Here is a 22,065-nt window from a genome sequence, read left to right as displayed (position 1 = left end):
ATACATGAAATAGCAACATATCTATGTTTACATGATTACACTTGTAATCAGTGCAATGATATGTGTGTACACTGCTGTTTTTTTAATTTACATCACAACTTTTAGTATAGCTCATGGTTCCAACAAGGACATACATTTCATATCACCACTTATTGTACCATACAGAATGATCCTACAGCCATTAACATACAATGATTGGCCAGAACATTACGACCATCTACCTAATATCTGATACATCCACCTTTGGCACAGATAACAGCAGCGATGCATCGTGGCATGGAAGCAGTGAGGCCTTGGTAGGTCACTGGAGGGAGTTGGCACCACATCTGTACACACAAGTCACCCAATTCCTGTAAATTCTGTGGAGGGGTACAATGGGCTCTGACGCCACGTTTAGTCACAATCCCAGATGTGTTTGACCAGCACATAAAGTGGACTTTTGCCACTGTGTTCCTCAAACCACTCCATCACAGTCCTGGTCTTGTGAGATGGCGCATTGTCTTGTTGAAAGATGCGAATGCTGTCAGGAACATTATTGTCATGAAGGGGCATACATGGTCTGCAACCACTGTATGATACTTCTTGGCCATCATGGTGCCTTGCATGAGCTCCACTAGATTCATGGATGACCATGTGAATGTTCTCCAGAGCATAATGGAGCCACCGACAGCTAGACTCCATCCCAACATACAGGTGTTATAGAGCTGTTCACCTGGAACAAGACAGATTTGCGTCTTCACATTGGCATGATGGAGACGGTAACAGTAACATTTTGGCACTGTGTCAATCACCAGTGCCGATGGTCACGTGCCCATTTCAGTTGTAGTTACTGATGTCGTTGTGTTAACATTGACACATGCATGGGTTATCGGCTGCAAAGGCCCTTTGTTAGAAGAGATTGGTGCACTGTGTGTTCAGACACCTTATACTCTACCCACCAAAAAAGTCTGACTTTAATTCCAAACAGTTCAATGCCTGTCTTGTTTTACCAGTCTGCTCAGCCCATAACATACAACATTTGCAATGAGGGTTGGCTACTGAACCTCATGACATCTGGATATGGTTTCACCTTAGTTTTGCCATGTGTTGAAGACGCTCACCACAGCACTCCTCAAACACCCAACAAGTTGTGCCATTTCCAAAATTCTTGTGCAAACTTCTGGGCCATCACAATTTGCCCTCTGTCAAACTCAGACAGATTGTGTGCCTTCTCGTTCTACACACGGACAACTTGCTAAATGATACTACATTCACTCTGTATGTGTATGACTAGCAGTAATTCCTCACCAGGTGATGCTGTTATCATCTTGATGGGTTTATATCAATAGTATGTTGGTGGTCATAATGTTCTGGCTAATCAGTGTACGTCTAGTGTTAAGGACCACAAGGACAAGATGTACAGAAGCATAGAGAAATTTGTTTTTCTGTCACTTTGCTTGTGAGTAGAACAGAAAAGGGAATGACTAGCAGTGTAAAAGGTACCCTCCACAATGAACTATGTGGTGGCTTATGGAGAACATATATGTATGTAGATACTTTTTGTTGCAAGCTGCCCAGTTATGTAGTCTTCCTCTACTATCTAAAAACCATGAAAGGTGACAAATTAAACACAATTTAGAACCCTTGAGCTATGAAACAGAAATCAACTAGCAGCTTCTACATTTAACATGGAAATTTCTGACTTATTTAGTACCCTAGGTGACAAATAACTCTGAAATCATTAGGAAAAAAGTTATTGAATTTTTGTTCTTCAATAACTATTTAATAATTTCCTTATATCAAATACAGATGATTCAACAATACCCAAGAACATGTACATGCACATCTCTACTCAGACCAGTGTGAATTGCAAGGAAGAGTATTGCCTCTGTATGTGCTGTGATTATCTAATCATGTTTGAATGGTCCTTTCAGGAACAGTATTTACGGACTTGTAGTACATTCCTAGGTTCCTCACTTAATACTGTTTCTCTAAACTTTGAAAGTAAGTTTTCATAGGAATATATCTGCTTCACAATGACTGTCATATTTAATTCATTTATAATAACTAAATTTGAAGGTAGGTTGAAGACTTGTAGGACCAGACAACTAGTGCTAATCATGAACCCCATTATGTAAAATATCTTTTTGAAATACATAAATTCTGAAAGCAGTTCTTTATATCAGCATTCCAAATTGATCATATGTGCAAATGATCAGCATTTGCAAGTTGCTTGTAATGCAACAGATGTTGAGCAGTGAGCAGCAGCCATAGGAGCAGTACTATCTGCTTATATATAGAATTTAGCAGTAACTCTTTCTTTGTTGTCTACATTCAGAAGTATTTTTTTATTTATGAGTTTGTTGATTTTTGCAAGCATTAGGTTCACACATTAGGTCGTAGCAGTGCACAGTAGCTTAGCAATCTTAAGCCATATTTACGAGAGCAGTTTGAAAAGTTCTTGATATCACCACGAGAGGTCAGCACTAGTGCAATGAGCTGTTCACATGATATTCAATGGACTGTTGCCTGTAAACACATACCATGTCAGTGCTCTTGGATGATAGGTGTGGCGGTGACGTGGCTCTATTGTTGTTCCCGCGTAGTGATTTGTGAAGATGGAAAAAATCGAGATTCGAGCTGTGATTAAATACTTCTTAAAGAAAGGTATGAAAGCAAAGGACATTCACGTCAATTTCCAGAATACACTGGGGTGGGGGGTGGGGGGACTCTGCTCCTTCATATTCAATTGTTGCCAAGTGGACAAATTAATTTAAATTTGCTCAGGAGAAGGTAGATGATGATCCGCACAGTAGTCAGCCAAGATGTGTCACTACTCCAGAAATCATTGCAAAAGTGCAAAAAATGGCCATGGAGGATCACCGATTGAAAGCGTGTGAAATTGCTCATGCTTGCCAGATGTCATCTGAAAGGGTATATCATATTTTAACTGAAGAATTAGAAATGAAAAAATTATCTGCAATACAGGTGCCATGACTCTTGACGCTGGATCAAAAACGCATGAGAATAGACAAATTGGAACATTGTTTGGCCTAATTTAGTAGAAATGAACAAGACTTTTTGTCCCAGTTACTGGAGAATACTATGCTAACCTCCTGGACAAATTGCAACAAAAGATACATGAAAAAAGCCAGGTTTAGGCAGGAAGAAAGCCATCTTCCAACAAGACAATGCATGCCCGCACACATGTACCATAGCCATGGCAAAATTACACAAACTAAGGTATGAATTGTTACCACACCCACCTTATTCACCTGATACGGCTTTGTCAGACTTCCAACTCTTCCCAAAACTGAAAATTTTTCTTGGTGGACAAAGATTCACTTCAAATGAAGAATTGATAGCCAGAGTTGACAACTATTTTACAGGCCTGGAGGAAACTCATTTTCAAGATGGGATCAAGGCACTAGAACATTGTTGGATCAAGTGCATTAATCTACAAGGAGACCACATTGAAAAATAAAAAAAGTTTTACTGATGTAAGTACTTTTTTTTCTATTCCGTTCTGAGAACTTTTCAAACCACCCTCATATTGTGTCTCACATCAGTTATTTAGACTATGAGGTCAGATAAGCTAAAGTTTTGGAATACTTTCAAGTACTTAATTAGTTCCTTCTAATACCAAAATTGAACAAATGAAGGAGTTACTTGTTACAGGAGCTTCATTATTAGGCAGATGATTAAACTGCTCCAGAAAGAGTAACTAGTTCAGGAAGTAGACCCAGTGAGGATACCAGTCTCCAGACCATTCTTCATTCTTTTTGATTGTTCATGGGATGTAACAACAGCACATGATTTTTAGTTTCAATCCCAGGTCTGTGTGTGGCCCTCAAATTTGAAGCTGGGTGGAAGGCTGAAGTGTTTTCGGTGCATGTTTCTTCACCTGTGCTACTGAGTGAAGAAATCTAGAGTCCCCCGCATTAGTTCATACATGTAGCTGAAGAAGCTACTCAGGTAGCAGAATATATGTAGCATGTACCTGAGGACTGTCTGAAGTTAGCCCCCCCCCCCCCCCCCTCTGCTGTATACTGGATGAGCCATTAGGTAGTATACTCTGTAGACACAAGTAGGTCACCTGCAGTTATAGAGACAAGCAGACATCATTGTAGCACAACAGAAACATAATTGAAACCTGATATTTAATACAAATGAAAAAGTGCAACAATTAGCAACAATATATATATATATATATATATATATATATATATATATATATATATATATATATATATATATATATATATATCTAAAAAGAAAGATGATGAGACTTACCAAACAAAAGCGCTGGCAGGTCGATAGACACACAAACAAACACAAATATACACACAAAATTCAAGCTTTCGCAACAAACTGTTGCCTCATCAGGAAAGAGGGAAGGAGAGGGAAAGACGAAAGGATGTGGGTTTTAAGGGAGAGGGTAAGGAGTCATTCCAATCCCGGGAGCGGAAAGACTTACCTTAGGGGGAAAAAAGGACAGGTATACACTCGCACACACACACATATCCATCCACACATACAGACACAAGCAGACATATATGTCTGCTTGTGTCTGTATGTGTGGATGGATATGTGTGTGTGTGCGAGTGTATACCTGTCCTTTTTTCCCCCTAAGGTAAGTCTTTCCGCTCCCGGGATTGGAATGACTCCTTACCCTCTCCCTTAAAACCCACATCCTTTCGTCTTTCCCTCTCCTTCCCTCTTTCCTGATGAGGCAACAGTTTGTTGCGAAAGCTTGAATTTTGTGTGTATATTTGTGTTTGTTTGTGTGTCTATCGACCTGCCAGCGCTTTTGTTTGGTAAGTCTCATCATCTTTCTTTTTAGATATATTTTTTCCACGTGGAATGTTTCCCTCTGTTATATTTATATATATATATATATATATATATATATAAAAACCAGCCTAGCGACTTAACTAGCTTTTGAGTCAATGCTCATATTATTGTGTAAGTACACATACTGTGCCACAACAAAACAGCCACCCAAACACATTCCAAGCAGCATCCCATACGAGCACACAAATTGCTTTTTTACTTGTTGTTACTCATAGTTTAGGTACTTGGGTGATGCACAGCTGTTTAAAATGAATGTGTTGATGTAGTCATGGGGTTGAGCTGTGCGCATCTGCTTTCATGTCCCACAGCTAATTCACTGCAAATTATAACTTGTAGCTATGATCCTGCAGTCAAACTGCATATGCACTGGCTAGAATTGTGAGTAAATAAAATACACATAAATACAAAATAAAAGTTAAATGAATAATTTAACAGAGGCTCTATTCTAACATCTGTAATTGATGTAGACAATATAGAATTATATTGAATAAGTTTTATTCAAGAAAGGTCATCCCAAATAAATGGGAAGTGTCCATGATAGTCAATCAAAATATAGACAGAAAATACCCTTATCATTGCAGTAAAGTTGTGTTGAGAGTGTTATGAAAATGGTAGCAACATCCCCAATCTAAACAGTCATCAAAGATATGCAAAACTTAATTCCATTTCATGCTCATAATACACAAAATATACATCAGCTCAAAACATTTCAGAGTTCAGCATGATGATTCGCAAATTGAAACACACAATACAATGAATAGTAACTCATAACCTATCTTCAGTTCTGTAATACAAGTGGAATAAGTTAGAGTCCTACTCTGGAACACATTTGGATCTCTCAAAATATAAAATACCCTCAAAAGTCAGAGTACTGTAGCAGCCATTCACTCCCCAGAATTAATCACCTATATTAGTCAATCATGCCCGCTGCCATAGTGAGGTCTGTCTTCTTCCAGCACTTGACACAAAGTGTCCAGAATCGCACACTTGAGTCTTCACTTGAAAAGTCCCAGTCCACTTGACTCCCATAGTGTTCCATTACTGTCTCCTTCTCCATTGGCTGAAGGCTATCCCCATTGAAGATATATTTTTCTTATGTGCTGCAGACATAATTTGATTTGTCTTGATCAGTTTTGCACACTAAACTTCATATTACAACAAAATTTAAATAAAAGAAATGTTATAAATATTTGGTCACACTCTGAACATTCACAATAATTACAAATAAACAAGGTAGTATTGGTCACACTCGGAACACTCATAATAATTACAAATAAACAAGGTAGTATTCTTGTGCAAGTGTACTCACATTAAAAGACAATGAATTGTCATTAAATATTATTTAAAAAATCAATTATGCCATCTTGCAGAAGTGTCTTTTGGTTGTCTTTTCATTTGTTTATTAAACAAAAACACAAGTATGACAAACTATGACATACTGATGCTATGTTCATTTGCTGTGTGTATGTGGTGGATATGATGTTCTGACAAATATTTGCATATTGCAAAAGATATACAGAATGGTCACTGTCTTGAAAGGGGGATATAAGATGAACATCAAGAAAAGCAAAATGAGGATCATGGAATTTAGTCAAATTAAATTAGGTGATGCTGAGCAAATTAGATTAGGAAATGAGACACTTACAGTAGTAAATGCGTTTTGCTATTTGGGAAGCAAAGTAACTGATGATGGTAGAAGCAGTGAGGACATAAAATGTAGACTGGCAACGGCAAGGAAAGTGTTGCTAAAGAAGAGAAATTTGTTAACATCAAGTATAGATTTCAGTGTCAGAAAATACTTTCTGAAACTATTTGTATGGAGTGTAGCTATGTGTGGAAGTGAAACATGGATGATAAACAGTTTAGTCAAGAAGAGGATAGAAGCTTTTGAAATGTGGTGCTACAGAAGGATGTTGAAGATTAGATGGGTAGATCATGTAACTAATAAGGAGTTACTGGATAGAATTGGGAAGAAGAGAACTTGGTCGTACAACCTGACTAAAAGAAGGGATTGGTTGGTAGGACACATTCTGAGGCATCAAGGTATCACTAACTTAGTACTGGAGGGAAACATGGGGGGAAGGGTAAAAATCATAGGAGGAGATCTACATCTACATCTACATACATACTCCGCAATCCACCATACAGTGCGTGGCGGAGGGTACCGCATACCACAACTAGCATCTTCTCTCCCTGTTCCACTCCCAAACAGAACGAGGGAAAAATGACTGCCTATATGCCTCTGTACAAGCTCTAATCTCTCTTATCTTTGTGGTCTTTCCGTGAAATATAAGTTGGCAGCAGTAAAAGTGTACTGCAGTCAGCCTCAAATGTCTAAATTTCCTCAGTAGCGATTCACGAAAAGAACGCCTCTTTTCCTCCAGAGACTCACACCCAAGTTCCTGAAGCATTTACGTAACACTCATGTGATGATCAAACCTACCAGTAACAAATCTAGCAGCCCGCCTCTGAATTGATTCTATGTCCTCTCTCAATCCAACCTGATAGGGATCCCAAACGCTCGAGCAGTACTCAAGAATAGGTCGTGTTAGTGTTTTATAAGCAGTCTCCTTTACAGATGAACCACATCTTCCCAAAATTCTACCAATGAACCAAAGACGACTATCCACTTTCCCCACAACTGCCATTACATGCTTGTCCCACTTCATATCGCTCTGCAATGTTACGCCCAAATATTTAAACGACGTGACTGTGTCAAGCGCTACACTACTAATGGAGTATTCAAACATTATGGGATTCTTTTTCCTATTCATCTGTATTAATGTACATTTATCTCTATTTAGAGTTAGCTGCCATTCTTTACACCAATCACAAATCCTGTCCAAGTCATCTTGTATCCTCCTACAGTCACTCAATGACGACACCTTCTCGTGCACCACAGCATCATCAGCAAACAGCCGCACATTGCTATCCACCCTATGCAAAAGATCATTTATGTAGATAGAAAACAACAGCGGACCTACCACACTTCCCTGGGGCACTCCAGATGATACCCTCACCTCCGATGAACACTCACCATCGAGGACAACGTACTGGGTTCTATTACTTAAGAAGTCTTCGAGCCACTCACATATTTCGGAACCAATCCCATATGCTCGTACCTTAGTTAGGGGACTGCAGTGGGGCACCGAGTCAAATGCTTTCCAGAAATCAAGGAAAATGGCATCCGTCTGATACCCTTCATCCATGGTTCGCAAGATATCATGTGAAAAAAGAATGCAGTAAGCAGATTCAGATCAATGTAGGGTGCAGTAGTTCCTCGGATATGAAAAGGTTTGCACCGGACAGAGTAGCATGGAGAGCTGCATCAAATTAGTCTTCGGACTGAAGATTATAATACATAGATAAAAAATATTGTAAATCAGTAAATAAAATAGAGACAGAAACATTGTTTTCAGGGTTGATAGTTACAGTGCAATGCTCTCATCTGAGATATAGTTTGTTGAAATCGCATGAAATGATTAAAAGTTGTTAATTCAAAGATTCATTTATTACATGTTTATATAAGTGAAATATTAAATTCTGTTAGTTTAAAGATACTGAAATGCTGTTGTGTCATTGGATGTGCCTCATTTTTCTGAGATCACAGATGTACTCAGATTCTTTACCTCTTTCCACTGACACTGCTCATCTCTTTACATGGCTGGCCGGAAACTGTTAACTAGCCAGGTTGACTGCGGCGTGCCATGTCCCCTGGGCCTGCTAGCATTCAGTTGTGCAACAACTTCATCTCTCCTCAATACCAGGCCAAGGTGGATGAATAACTCATCCACATACTTGTAATGTTACAAACACTTTTTATTTTAGCAGTAATTGTTTAGGATGATAGGAGTGGGGCAAAAGAGGAACAGTTTATTTTTTTCCATGTCCATTTATTTTTTCAACAGGAAAGGTCTATGGCTACTGAGTGGAAGTAAGATATATGGTGCAAAGAGAAAAAAAAGCTTCAACTGAGCATGTAAATATAGAGATTCATGAGCCACACAACTAACAGGAGTGATTACATATGAATGTGGTTGGTGCGTTGCACTGAACACAACATGGTCTACATCTGAATGTTTCCGGTAAGAAGTTGTCTGCTGTGACTTATTTCCAGAAGCCTTCAGTATAACCAGAACACTGTTTGCCCAATCCCTGTTATTTATAATACTATGCCTCATTTAAGGTAAATGTTCCAAGTGACAGAGCTGCTGAGTAACTATAAATACGGTTGCAACAATAAATGGACAAATCACTCATGCAATCCATCCTAGAATACTGCTCAAATGTGTGGGACCTGTACCAAGTAGGACTAATAGGGGGTATTGAACATCTACAGAGAATGGCAGAAGGAATGGTCATGCCGGGCATGGATGCGACAGCCTAAGCAAACAGCTATAGAGAAAATGTCACACACACCAGAGAGAAGACATGCCCAAAAGAAGGCAGGTGTTGATTTTCAGACTGTTGCCAATCATTGACAAGCTGGATAGTCCATGAATAGTCCTAGCCTCTCTCTTTGGTTATGATTAGCCTCTTACGTTAGGAGGCCAATAAAATTTCACAAATATGTGTACTGACACCATTGTCCATAATAAATGGAGGCACCTCTCCTCCTGCAAAACCTAGTCTTGCCCTGAAGAAGGTCATTCTAATACCATCAAAACTTTGGTTTTATAGTTGGCAATTGAAGTGTTTTATGCAATGACATGGTGTAACACATAGAAGACCAGCTGTGGAAGCCTATGTAGTTATGGCAGTGACCCATGTGGGCAGGAAATCTACCATCACATACAGAAGCTGGAATTACTGAGGGAGTGTACAGTGAAACTGCTGAAAGTTCTGATGTTCCTAAAAAGGTGCCAAGATCACCATGTCACCTGAAATTGATCAGGATACAACAACAAATTGCAACAGTAGAGCAAGCATTTATTGTTGTCACCAAAGTTACCAGCAAGTAATTGAGAATAAGAATGACAAAATAACTCACAAGCATCCCTGTATGGAGAAAGATTTGGTCATCAGTCAACTGAAAAAGAAATTTGAGGAGCTATCAGCAAGTGAACAACATACATAGACAGGTCGTGATATCTACATCTGCATCTATATACTCTGCAAACCACCATGAGGTACATGTCAGAGGGTACGTCCCATTGTACCAGTTATTTAGGGTTCTCTGTGTTCCATTCACATATGGAGCACAGAAAGAATGACTTTTTGAATGCCTCTGTGTGTGTAGTAATAACTCTAATCTTATCTTCATGATCCCTTTGTGAGTGATATGTATTGAGTTGTAATATATACCTAGAGTAATAATTTAAAGCCAGTTCTTGAAATCTTGTTAATAGACTTTATTGAGTTAGTTTACATCTACCTTCAAGAGTCTTCCAGTTCAGTTCCTTCAGTAGATCTGTAACACTCCCCACAGATTAAATAAACCTGTGACCATTCCTGCTGCCCTTCTTTGTATATGTTCAATATCTCATGGTAGTCCTACCTAGTATGGGTCCTACACACTTGAGCAATATTCTAGAACTGGTTGCACTAGTGATTTGTAAGCAATCTTCTTTGTAGATTGATTGCACTTCCCCAGTATTCTACCAATAAACCAAAGTCTACCACCTGATTCACAGACAACTGAACCTATGTGATCATTCCATTTCATATCCCTACAAAGTGTTACACCCATGTATTTGTACAAGTTATTCCAAAAGTGACTCATTGACATTATAGTCATAGGATACTTCAGTTTTTCATTTTGTGATGTGCAAATTTTGTACATTTCTGAACATTTGAAGCAAGATGCCATTCTCTCTACCACTTTGAAATCTTATTGAGATCTGACTGAATATTTATGCAGCTTCTGTCAGATATTACTTCATTATAGATAATTTCATCATCTGCAAAAAGCCTCATTTTGCTATTAATATTGTCTGCCAGGTCATTAACATAAAACATGAACAGCGAGGGTCCCAACACACTTCCCTGAGACACACGTGAAGTTACTTTTACTTCTGATGATGACTCTCCATTCAAGGTAACATGTGTTCTCCCTACCAAAAAGTACTCAATTTTCACAAATTTCACTTGATACCACATATGATCGTACTTTTGGCAATAAGCATAGGTGTGGTACTGAGTCAAATTCTTTTTGCAAATCAAGAAATACAGCATCTACCTGATTGCCTTGATATAAAACTTTCAGTATGTCATGTGAGAAAAGTGTGAGTTGGGTTTGACGTGATCAATGTTTTTGAAATCCATGCTGGTTGGCATTGAGGAGGTATTCTGTTCAAGATACCTCATTATGTTTGAGCTCAGAATATGTTATAACATTCTACAACAGTCAGTGTCAAGGATATTGGATGGTAGTTTTGTGGATCACTTCTACTACTACCCTTCTTGTAGATGGAGATAACTTGCGCTTTTTTCCAAGAACTGGGCACAGTTTCTTGTTCGAGGAATCTACAATAGATTATAGTTCTAAGAGAGACTATCTCAATTACTGATTTTCCAGTGGTTGTTCATCTTGTTTTCCTGTTATGTTTATCTACACTCCTGGAAATTGAAATAAGAACACCATGAATTCATTGTCCCAGGAAGGGGAAACTTTATTGACACATTCCTGGGGTCAGATACATCACATGATCACACTGACAGAACCACAGGCACATAGACACAGGCAACAGAGCATGCACAATGTCGGCACTAGTACAGTGTATATCCACCTTTCGCAGCAATGCAGGCTGCTATTCTCCCATGGAGACGATCGTAGAGATGCTGGATGTAGTCCTGTGGAACGGCTTGCCATGCCAATTCCACCTGGCGCCTCAGTTGGACCAGCGTTCGTGCTGGACATGCAGACCGCGTGAGACGACGCTTCAGCCAGTCCCAAACATGCTCAATGGGGGACAGATCCGGAGATCTTGCTGGCCAGGGTAGTTGACTTACACCTTCTAGAGCACGTTGGGTGGCACGGGATACATGCGGACGTGCATTGTCCTGTTGGAACAGCAAGTTCCCTTGCCGGTCTAGGAATGGTAGAACGATGGGTTCGATGACGGTTTGGATGTACCGTGCACTATTCAGTGTCCCCTCGACGATCACCAGTGGTGTACGGCCAGTGTAGGAGATCGCTCCCCACACCATGATGCCGGGTGTTGGCCCTGTGTGCCTCAGTCGTATGCAGTCCTGATTGTGGCGCTCACCTGCACGGCGCCAAACACGCATACGACCATCATTGGCACCAAGGCAGAAGCGACTCTCATTGCTGAAGACGACACGTCTCCATTCGTCCCTCCATTCACGCCTGTCGCGACACCACTGGAGGCGGGCTGCACGATGTTGGGGCGTGAGCGGAAGACGGCCTAACGGTGTGCGGGACCGTAGCCCAGCTTCATGGAGACGGTTGCGAATGGTCCTCGCCGATACCCCAGGAGCAACAGTGTCCCTAATTTGCTGGGAAGTGGCGGTGCGGTCCCCTACGGCACTGCGTGGATCCTACGGTCTTGGCGTGCATCCGTGCGTCGCTGCGGTCCGGTCCCAGGTCGACGGGCACATGCACCTTCCGTCGACCACTGGCGACAACATCGATGTACTGTGGAGACCTCACGCCCCACGTGTTGAGCAATTCGGCGGTACGTCCACCCGGCCTCCCGCATGCCCACTATATGCCCTCGCTCAAAGTCCGTCAACTGCACATACGGTTCACATCCACGCTGTCGCGGCATGCTACCAGTGTTAAAGACTGCGATGGAGCTCCGTATGCCACGGCAAACTGGCTGACACTGACGGTGGCGGTGCACAAATGCTGCGCAGCTAGCGCCATTCGACGGCCAACACCGCGGTTCCTGGTGTGTCCGCTGTGCCGTGCGTGTGATCATTGCTTGTACAGCCCTCTCGCAGTGTCCGGAGCAAGTATGGTGGGTCTGACACACCGGTGTCAATGTGTTCTTTTTTCTATTTCCAGGAGTGTATTTGACATGAGATACAACTGTCAGTATTCCAATAAAAATTATGTAAGGTGTTTGTACAACTAAACTGGATAATTTCAATATTGCTCAACTTCACAGAAACATGGCATGCTTTTAAGTAATCTGTTGCACCCTACATCCTGGATGATGGTAAATAACTGAAACTGATGATTAGTGGGACAAATAAACAGCTGACGGTAAAAATGCATTTTATAAAATACTTTATAGCTGTTGACCCTAACCTTAAGGGAACATTACAAAGATGTGAGTGTCTCAGCTTTTGTTAAGCCAGAAGCAAAGTTCAACAATGCAATTTGCCGTGTCGAACAAGACTGTGCCACTTCTACTAAAAGTGACAGTATTGTTCTCATAGCAGGATCAAACAATGTTTACTGCAATGAGGCCAATGGGTATCTAAAAAACTGGTTGTTATCTTACAGCTGCTGTCAACTACATATGTTATAGTGATGAATCTACCTATGAGGTTTGATCTGACAGACTCATCTTGTGCAAATAGTGAAATTTGACAAATGAATGAAAAATTAAAGCAATTTTGTTCAGAGTTTTAAAACATAAGACTTTTCAATGTTAACAATTATGAAAAAGCTAGGAAACTGGTGAAAGGGGCCAATTCCAACTGGATTTGGTCCAATAAATTCCAACTGGATTTGGTCCAACTCTAACAATACATAAGAACTCAATACACATGTGGAATTTACATTACTATGTAAACAAATTAGTTTTAAAGATGCTTTACCTGGGAATGCATGCAATAGTAAATTCATTATGCATTTGAACATTGGAGGTCCGTCTAAAGGAATGATCAGCAAGCTTTTATGATATGCAATTTCTGTTAGAAAGTATGAAACAGTCAGTAAAGATAATATGTCTAAATGAACATTAGCTTATAACTGAAAATATCAGTCTTCTCAACAAACTTCCAAGCTACAAATTGACCACCAGCTTTTGTAGAACAAATGTGTATGAAGGCACTTGCATATTACTTAATTTCTCACAAAAATGATGAAATCAGACAGAATTTTAGCCATCTAAATGACAAACTTTTTTTGAAAGCTGTTGTATAGAACTTAAAGAATATAACACATTAATCCTCTGTATATATCACATCCCTGGTATCATGTAAGCTCTGTGTTCTTATATAAATTTGGAACTCTGTTACATAAACTAAAAACTGAAAAACTGCATAAAAAACTAGTTATATGTACTGACTTCAACAAAGATGTATGAACTGACAACAAATTTGCTTTGCATTTAAGGAATCTAATAGTCACAAATGGGCCACATCAACATGTATTGATAAATTTGTAAGTAGTTATAATTACAATGTCAAAGAAAAATGAATTTTAGAATTAGGAACATCAGTCCACGCAGCACTATTTGTACCATTATCAAAATTAAGTTCAGGCTGCACAACAAATAGATGTAGGAACTTCACCAAGAAAATGTGGAAAAGTTTATTAAAAAACTAAGCCTCACTATATGGCCAGTCAGCAAACACATTTCAACAAATGACAACTTTAATAATTTTTCAACCAAATTCACAAGCATATTCAATGAATGCTTCCCTTTTGTAACAGGACAGACTGACTCTCATAAAAGTTGATATGGGTAACAAAAGGAATTAGGGTTCCAGCATATGGAGGCAAAAGTTAATTGAAAACCTGAATTGCTTAAATGTGAAAGGACATACAAAAAAAATTTGACAAAGTAGATAAACCAGCAAAGTGTAATGCAAACAATACATTCATTTTAAATGCAAAAAACAAGTCCAAAGCCATCTGGTCTACTATAAGAAGTGAAGTTGACAGTGAAATGGAGAGACAATGTCCGTCTAAATTAATGATAAGTGTGTAGGACAGTTTACAGATCCCAGTGCCTTATGTGAATCCTTCAATAATTTCTTCATTTGCTGTAACAAAATTGGGTACTGCTCACCACCAAATAAATTCCTAGTATGGCAGAGAGAAATTACCCAGGTTTCAAGTTTTCACCTGTTTCAAGCTCTGATGTCATTAAAACCATAAGGCCCCTAAAAATTTAAACTCAGTGTGTTGGGGTGAGATTCCCAATAGAATAATAAAATCAGTACATCATAGTCTTGAGCATCCACTCTCCCTCATAATCAAACAGTCTTTTGAAGAGGGATGTTTTCCAGATTGGTTAAAATATGTTGAAGGTCTGCAATTTATAAAAAGGGCAAACAAAATGAAATAGTAAACTATACGCCTATATCATTGTTACTAATTTTTTTTTTTTCAAAATATTTGAAGGAGCTGCAAAGTTACCAGATACAAAATTATAATTAATCCCATAATATTATTTTATGCAATCAGTGTGGTTTCAGGAAAGGATGCAGAACAACCCATGCAATAAATGAATTGGTCACAAAAGTTAGCAGTTATCTTGATAATAGAATGTGTGTATCAGGCATCTTTTGTGATCTTATCAAAGCCTTTTGCACAGTAAATCATGACCAGCTTCCTCAAAAACTGACGAGCTATGGTTTTCAAGGAAAATCTTTTAGTTGGCTATCATCATACTTGACAAATAGAAAACAGTAACTGTTGGTCAATTTGGGGAGAACAGACTCAAACAGTGGGTTCATTGATCCCATCGGATTACAGAAGGAAGTTGGCCATGCCCTTTCAAAGGAACCATCCTGACACTTGCCTGAAGCTATTTAAGGTAATCACAGAAAACCTACAGTAGGATGGCGAGACGCGGGTTTTGAATGGGTGAATGGCTGCATGGGCGAATGGTTGCATGAAAGATGCAAGTTGGTAGAACAGAATTATGCTATGGGGTAGATTGAGTTGGCCTACCATAGGATCTGTGGTCATAACTGGATGCTTCATGACACCAGTGAATTAAGTGAACATTATTGTGTACCACCTGCATTGCTTCACACTTGAAATGTCCCCCAATGGTGATGACATCTCCCAACAGGATGGCTGTCCATGCTGCAACAATCAGAATCATGCTACATCAGTTTGAGGGGCATAATAGTGAACTCAAATTGATGTCTTGGCCAGAAAATGTGCCTGTACTCATAGGGACATATATCAGGTGCCAGCTGCATGCCTGTAAACCACGATCCCGTAATGTGTGGGAATTGCTTGACCTGTGCATAGACATCTAGTGCCAAATAAATCGTGCCAAGTACTTGTAGAATTCATGCTAAGTAGACTCTCTGTTGTACTGTGTCTGGAATGTGAAAAAACTTGTTACTAAACAGGTGGTCATAACGTTTTGGTTCATTTATGTATAGCCATACAGTAGGTCCAACACAATGGAAGTGTATCTGTGGAGATACCTTATTAAGATATGGTTCCTGAAGAGGGGTATCAGCCTCTTCAGTAGTTGCAGGTGCAACAGTCTGGATTATTAACTTATCTGGCTGTGTCACATTAATCAACATGACATAGTCATGTTGGTACTGTGAACATCTAAAAGAATGGGGAAATTACAGCTGTTGTATTTCCCAAAAACATGCAGCTCTACTGTAGTGCTTAATGATGATCACATAATCTTGATCAAAATATTCTGGAAGCAAAATAGTCCCTCATTCTGATCTCCATGTAAGTACTACTCGGGAGCATGTTGTCATCAGGAAACACAAGACCAATATGCTGTGGGTAGGAGTGTGGAAAGCTAGATACCTTAATTGGATAGGAGATGGTTACAAAATTTAAAAAGCGAAATGAATATGTAGAAGTTAGATATAGAAAGAATTAGTGAAGTGTGGTGACAGGGAGAACAGGACTTCTAGTGAGGTGAGTACAGGTTTATTAATACAAAATAAAATAGGGATAAGGTAGGAGTAGGTCTAAGAATGAATAAGAACATAGAAATGAAGGTAAATTACATAGTTACATAATTCTCATAAATGCAATCAGCAAATGACAACATGTATAATTCCCCCCCGCCCCTCCCGCCATGGGATTATCCAGGTAGTATTGGTAGCATTTATCTGTATGATCCAAGAGGATTAATTAGACATGGCATGGTAGGGTACCTGCATTTGCTACAATTATACTGCTCAGTTACATAACTTTATTGTTCACAGAGTAATTTCCCAATTTCTAATGACAAAGGAATAATTAGATTAGCTGAAAATAATTTATTTAAAAGCTTATACAGAATTTTCTGTCTCTATAGTACACATGACATTGAGATTTCTGGTGAGCAAATAACTCATTTTGTTAATATTATATGCTCAATTAATAATGAAAATTGAACAGGTTTTATATGCAGTGAGTATGTAAACAAACCCAACTTGATATTAAGTGTCAGTCAGAATTGGAGAGCGAGAATTGTATTGAATTTATGTTGCCACTATCAAGTCCTGTGTAGTGTAATAGAAGTGATGGCCTATGCTGAATATACGTTATTAATTTTTTATTTCTCTCTATTCCTCTCCTTTTCCACTACTCCCCTCCCCCCTGCCCACCACTCCACTGCCCGCTGCCCAACCTGCAGCACCATCCCCACCATACTATGCCTCCCCCTTCCCACCCCAGCCTCCTGCTTTCCCCCACTCAGTTGCCACTCCCATCATGCACTGGTGCTGCTGCTTGCAGTGTGATTTCAGTTGCCTGAGACTGCAGTTTTGTGTGTGTGTGTGTGTGTGTGTGTGTGTGTGTGTGTGTGCTATATGGTGAGTAGCAACTTTCCGTCTCATAATACTGTTACATTCCATCCTAGATTTTCCATTTTTTCATAATTAATTACCATAGTCAAACTCATCATTATGTTATTATGAATGTCAAAAAATCTTGAAGAGCACCAACCTAATTAATGCAGTTTTGTGTCAATCAGTTCAAACTTCTCATTAAAACAAATTACAGCAAGGAGTCAAACTCCAGGAAGCAGCAGTGCTACCACTGAGGCCAAGGACTCTTCCTTTGTAATGAGTGCTGGTTATTTTTGGAGTCAAAGCCATAAATGCTACTTTCATCACTAGTGAAAATCTTTAAAAGAATGTTTGGATGTACTTGAAGCACTTATTTATGTTCCTTGTAAACTTCCACACATTGTTTTTGCTTGCCTTGAAGCAGTTGTAGCACAAAATTTGCATAATGCTTCTTGTGTTCAATTCTTCTGACACAATACAGATTACTTTCACATTTACCATAGCTTATTCTCAAGATGTTGCAGACGCCTGTCAGTGATCCTTGGGAATTAGGCCACTCACTTTCTGAACATTTTCTGGTGTTAATGCCAGTTGACAGCCAACTCAAAAAGTCATTATCAGCAGTAAACGGTCGCCTGTTTCTGAAATGCTTGTACCAGCCTGTCCTGACCTAAAACTATCTTACCAAAAACTTTCTGCAATGTTTCCCTTAAGTTTCAAATACTGCTCTTTGAAATCCTACAATGGATGCATGCTCACCAACAACCAACAACAATTTCTGCACAAAATACAAATTTCAATACTTCTTGGATACCATTTCAAACAACTTGGTTGCATCAAATGCATCCTGGACAGTTTACTAACCTTATTTGTAAGATTTTCTAGTACCTTTGTTGTAGTTCATGTGCAAATTAGAGATTTACATTTTTGGATCATCGCACTTGTGACTCTAACCAAGCTCCTTCTTGGAAAACTTAAGATCCTTAAATACTTCTTATCAGTTAATCAGACCAGTAATAATAGAAAATTACAGGGTGTAACATTTCCACCAAATAGAAAAAGGGGAAAAATAGTTAGAGAGGGAGTAAGAATTTAAAAATTGCTGCAAGAACATCTGTTGAAGCAAAAACATGTAATTTGATTTCAACAAAACACATCCTACATAACAAAGAAGTTTTCATGTGGGTAACTGCAGCTTATCAGTTTGAAAAAAATGTGATACACTCTTGATTCATCAGTCTTCTGATTGGTTTGATGCAGTCCACTACAAATTCCTTTCCTGAGCCAACCTTTTCATCTTGAAGTAGCACTTGCGACCTACCTCCTCAATTATTTGGTGGATGTATCCATATCTCTGTCTTCCTCTAGAGTTTTTATCCTGTGCAGCTCCCTCTAGTACTATAGAAGCTATTCTGTGATGTCATTATGAGTCATAAAACTTGGAAAGGTCAGAAGTACTGTAAAGATTATTTAATTTTTACACAACACTGTTATCATTAAATGAAATTTATTCTAGAAGGGGTAAAAGATGAAATTCATGCCTGATGCCAGGAGGAGTAAAAAATACACTTCAAGTCACTGAAGTAACAAATTATTTTATTTTCAATGTCATTTGGAACTGCTGAGAACTATAAGCTAATTACTCATATCTACCTTAAACTTTAATTTTTCATCCAATGAATGAAATTGAAAAAATAATTGATCTACACTGTATTCTATGTATAAACATTTGACTGTGCAGTACTTTTCTTCATATTTTGTGTTCTTAGTACAAAGAAGCTGCTACACTATAAAGCTAGGCATCAGTATTTACACAGCTTACATTTTCTACCTGTCACAACCATTTCACAACCACTACGGTTAATTTGGATGAAATGTAGGATTCACATGAGTTGTTGTTGCCTTTACATAAAGTGGGTTGTCATCCTGCAAAAAAAGAAAAAAACATATGAATCACCATGAGGGCAAAAACAGCTATTGCTTTTATTTAGTGTTCCTACACTACAATAAAAATATTGCCAGGAAAAAATTGATATATCAGTTACTATGCAAATAATAACATGAACACTATTGAATAGCCAATTTTCTGACAAATGATACATCTCACATTGTATAAAAAGCTGGGAAAAATAATATGAAGGTCCAACATAAGAATAGTGCAGTTTCGCAATGAACTTCAATAAACAGTATGAAAATGTTACATGACTTTCCAGATTCTTAATCTACATGAGTACACAAATAATATTTGAATTTAGTACCTGTAAACAAATGGAACTGTGCAGACTACAGTGCACTGTTAACTGACTCATGTGGAAGATCTGCTTTGTTGTGATCCATGATTTTTTTTTTTTTTTTAGTCCTACAAATTGATTCTACAATTTTGTTTTTGGTACACATTTTTCATCCTTTATTTACAGACACAAACTGACTACCAGTACTTTGTTTATGTCTAAGTAAAACCACACTTCAGATAAAATTGCTTTGAAAACCTAGATCCTTTTCACATTGATGTATCAAAACTTGTGTTTGTTTTGTGATACATTATATATTTTTGGTCCTTGAGTGCCACAAGCAATGTATTTCATATTATGGCATCAATAGTGACATTGATGTATCAAAACTTGTGTTTATTTTGTGATACATTATATATTTTTGGTCCTTGAGTGCCACAAAGCAATGTATTTCATATTATGGCATCAGTAGTGATTGGCACTTATGCGTGATGTACGTAACATATTTCATGGTAAATCAGTGTCTGCAAGTTACGATTTCTGCAGAATATATGATAAGTATGTGAAAATAATTGATTTGGCAACCAACTGTAGGGTGTATTACTTTAGATAAAATCATTACCTTTAAAGTTACTCTGATTAGTCAAATTACCTGTTTTTGCTTATTAATGAGTATGTTGCTTGAAATAAAAACTAATTCTGCACACTTTAACTTTGTGTGCTGTATTTTACATGAGGTACAAAACTCCCTTATATAATTAGTGACCATGACAATGAAGAAACAATTAGAATGGGTTAAGAGTTTATTTTGTGGACAGTTTAATATGGTGCCACAACAATGGGAGAAACTCACAAGCCATCAATGATAAGATTCAACAAATTCATAATGGGATGCATTTTGGAGTTCTCCCTTTCTGAATGTAAAAACAGTGCACAGTCCCACATCAGTTCAGTGAACACAAACAATGTCAACTACACACTGCTATGTATTTTATCTTGCAGCTGCACCAGGAGGTGATGTTAAGTCAGTTTTGAAAATGTTGACTTTTTGATGAATTCTTCAGCATTGCAACCACACTCAGGAGAAATGAACTGCATGTCCATTGGCTCTAGTAGTTTTTTCATGCCATATTTGCAGTTACAAGTCTAACCAACTGCAATTTTAGTTCACATAGATGGAAAATCTTTTCATGCACCATGTTACACTTCAAAGTCCAAGATGTTCACACTTCAAAGTGCAAGATGTTGACACATCTGAAGAAAAGGACAGAGTTCAGAACTTCATGTGAGATGCAGTGTGGGTTAATGATATCACACTGGCAAACATTTCACCCCAATTTTGTCCAATGCCACTGTGGATATGTCACATGATGGAAAGGGTGTCACACCCCCTCTTATGCACAGTTCACTCTTTGTTTTGATGCTTCTGTGATGGATGTCAGAACTGCGATGCCCAACATTGAAATCACACAATTTTCTTATGGATGGCTAAGGAAAACATTTCATACACACTGGCCCTCAGAACTGATAGAAAAAGACCTTAGGAGGTGGCATAAAGGGTGTGAATGTAACGTCCCCTTCCCTTTGGTCTTTGATTTTCACACACTTTGCAGTCGAAACCAACAGTCTGCATTCAGAATGTAAGGGGTATTGAAAGGGTTGCCTATTCTCAAGCAGTAATACAACAGCAGAGCACAGTCAGCTGAATAGGTGTCAAAATCTCTGTACAGTTAAAGTGCTTAATAATGTCATGTTGGTGGCACTGAGTGTGTTATTGCACTGGTGGGGTATTAGAGAGGCCCTTTGCATTTTATTCACGCATGTGTCAATGTTGCATCCTTCCCCTCCCACTGTGATTACACCACATGAGCGCACAGAACAGGAGGGCTGAAAAAGCATAAAAATCCTTTGCAGCTTTGAATCACATTTGTTCTTTTTTTTCTTTTTTAATAATACCAGAGCAAAAATTGCAGTTTCACTACAATCCAAAGGGGTTGGATCACAATCAATTGCACTGCAGCCTCACAATGCCCTTAGAGAAGGCTGAATCATAGGGGAAGATGTAAGCAACATTAAACTTTGTCAAGGGTGTCATCCTGTTGCTCACTGCACTGTGAATTGTAGTTTTTGACAACAAAAATGTGAGAATCAATGCCCCAAAGGAAGGGTGGCTTCATCAACATCCTTTATGCTGCCTTCTGATGCCTTCTTGTGTTGGTTCTGAGTGGCAGTGTTTCTGAAGTGTTATTCAGCCACCCATACGAAATTCAACACTGAGCATTGTGGTTCTCACTTCCATTGCACAGGCATCAAAAGAAGGGGTGATACGTAAGTAAGAGGGGGTGTGATGACTTCCACATTGTGTGACACATCC

The 22,065-nt window shown here is 38.8% G+C and overlaps 1 protein-coding gene across 3 annotated transcripts in view; it reads right to left on the bottom strand.

Moving 5' to 3' along the window:
- Nucleotides 1-5,592: 5,592 nt before the first annotated feature.
- Nucleotides 5,593-22,065, bottom strand: part of LOC126235981 (integrin beta-PS-like) — a 251,926-nt gene continuing 235,453 nt past the window's right edge. For 2 of the 3 annotated variants that reach the window (XM_049944960.1, XM_049944963.1), the window contains exon 15: nucleotides 19,036-19,386. In XM_049944960.1, coding sequence (XP_049800917.1) covers nucleotides 19,321-19,386 — 66 coding nt within the window. In that variant the 3' untranslated portion in view covers nucleotides 19,036-19,320. Of the gene's footprint in view, nucleotides 5,934-19,035; nucleotides 19,387-22,065 lie in introns of those variants that run through there. The other variant, XM_049944961.1, reaches the window with a different exon arrangement.

The sequence above is a fragment of the Schistocerca nitens genome, chromosome 2 (assembly GCF_023898315.1).
Source record: "Schistocerca nitens isolate TAMUIC-IGC-003100 chromosome 2, iqSchNite1.1, whole genome shotgun sequence".
Lineage (NCBI taxonomy): Eukaryota > Metazoa > Arthropoda > Insecta > Orthoptera > Acrididae > Schistocerca > Schistocerca nitens.
The sequence above is the reverse complement of the archived record's forward strand: the minus strand, read 5'-3'. Positions and strand labels throughout refer to the sequence as shown.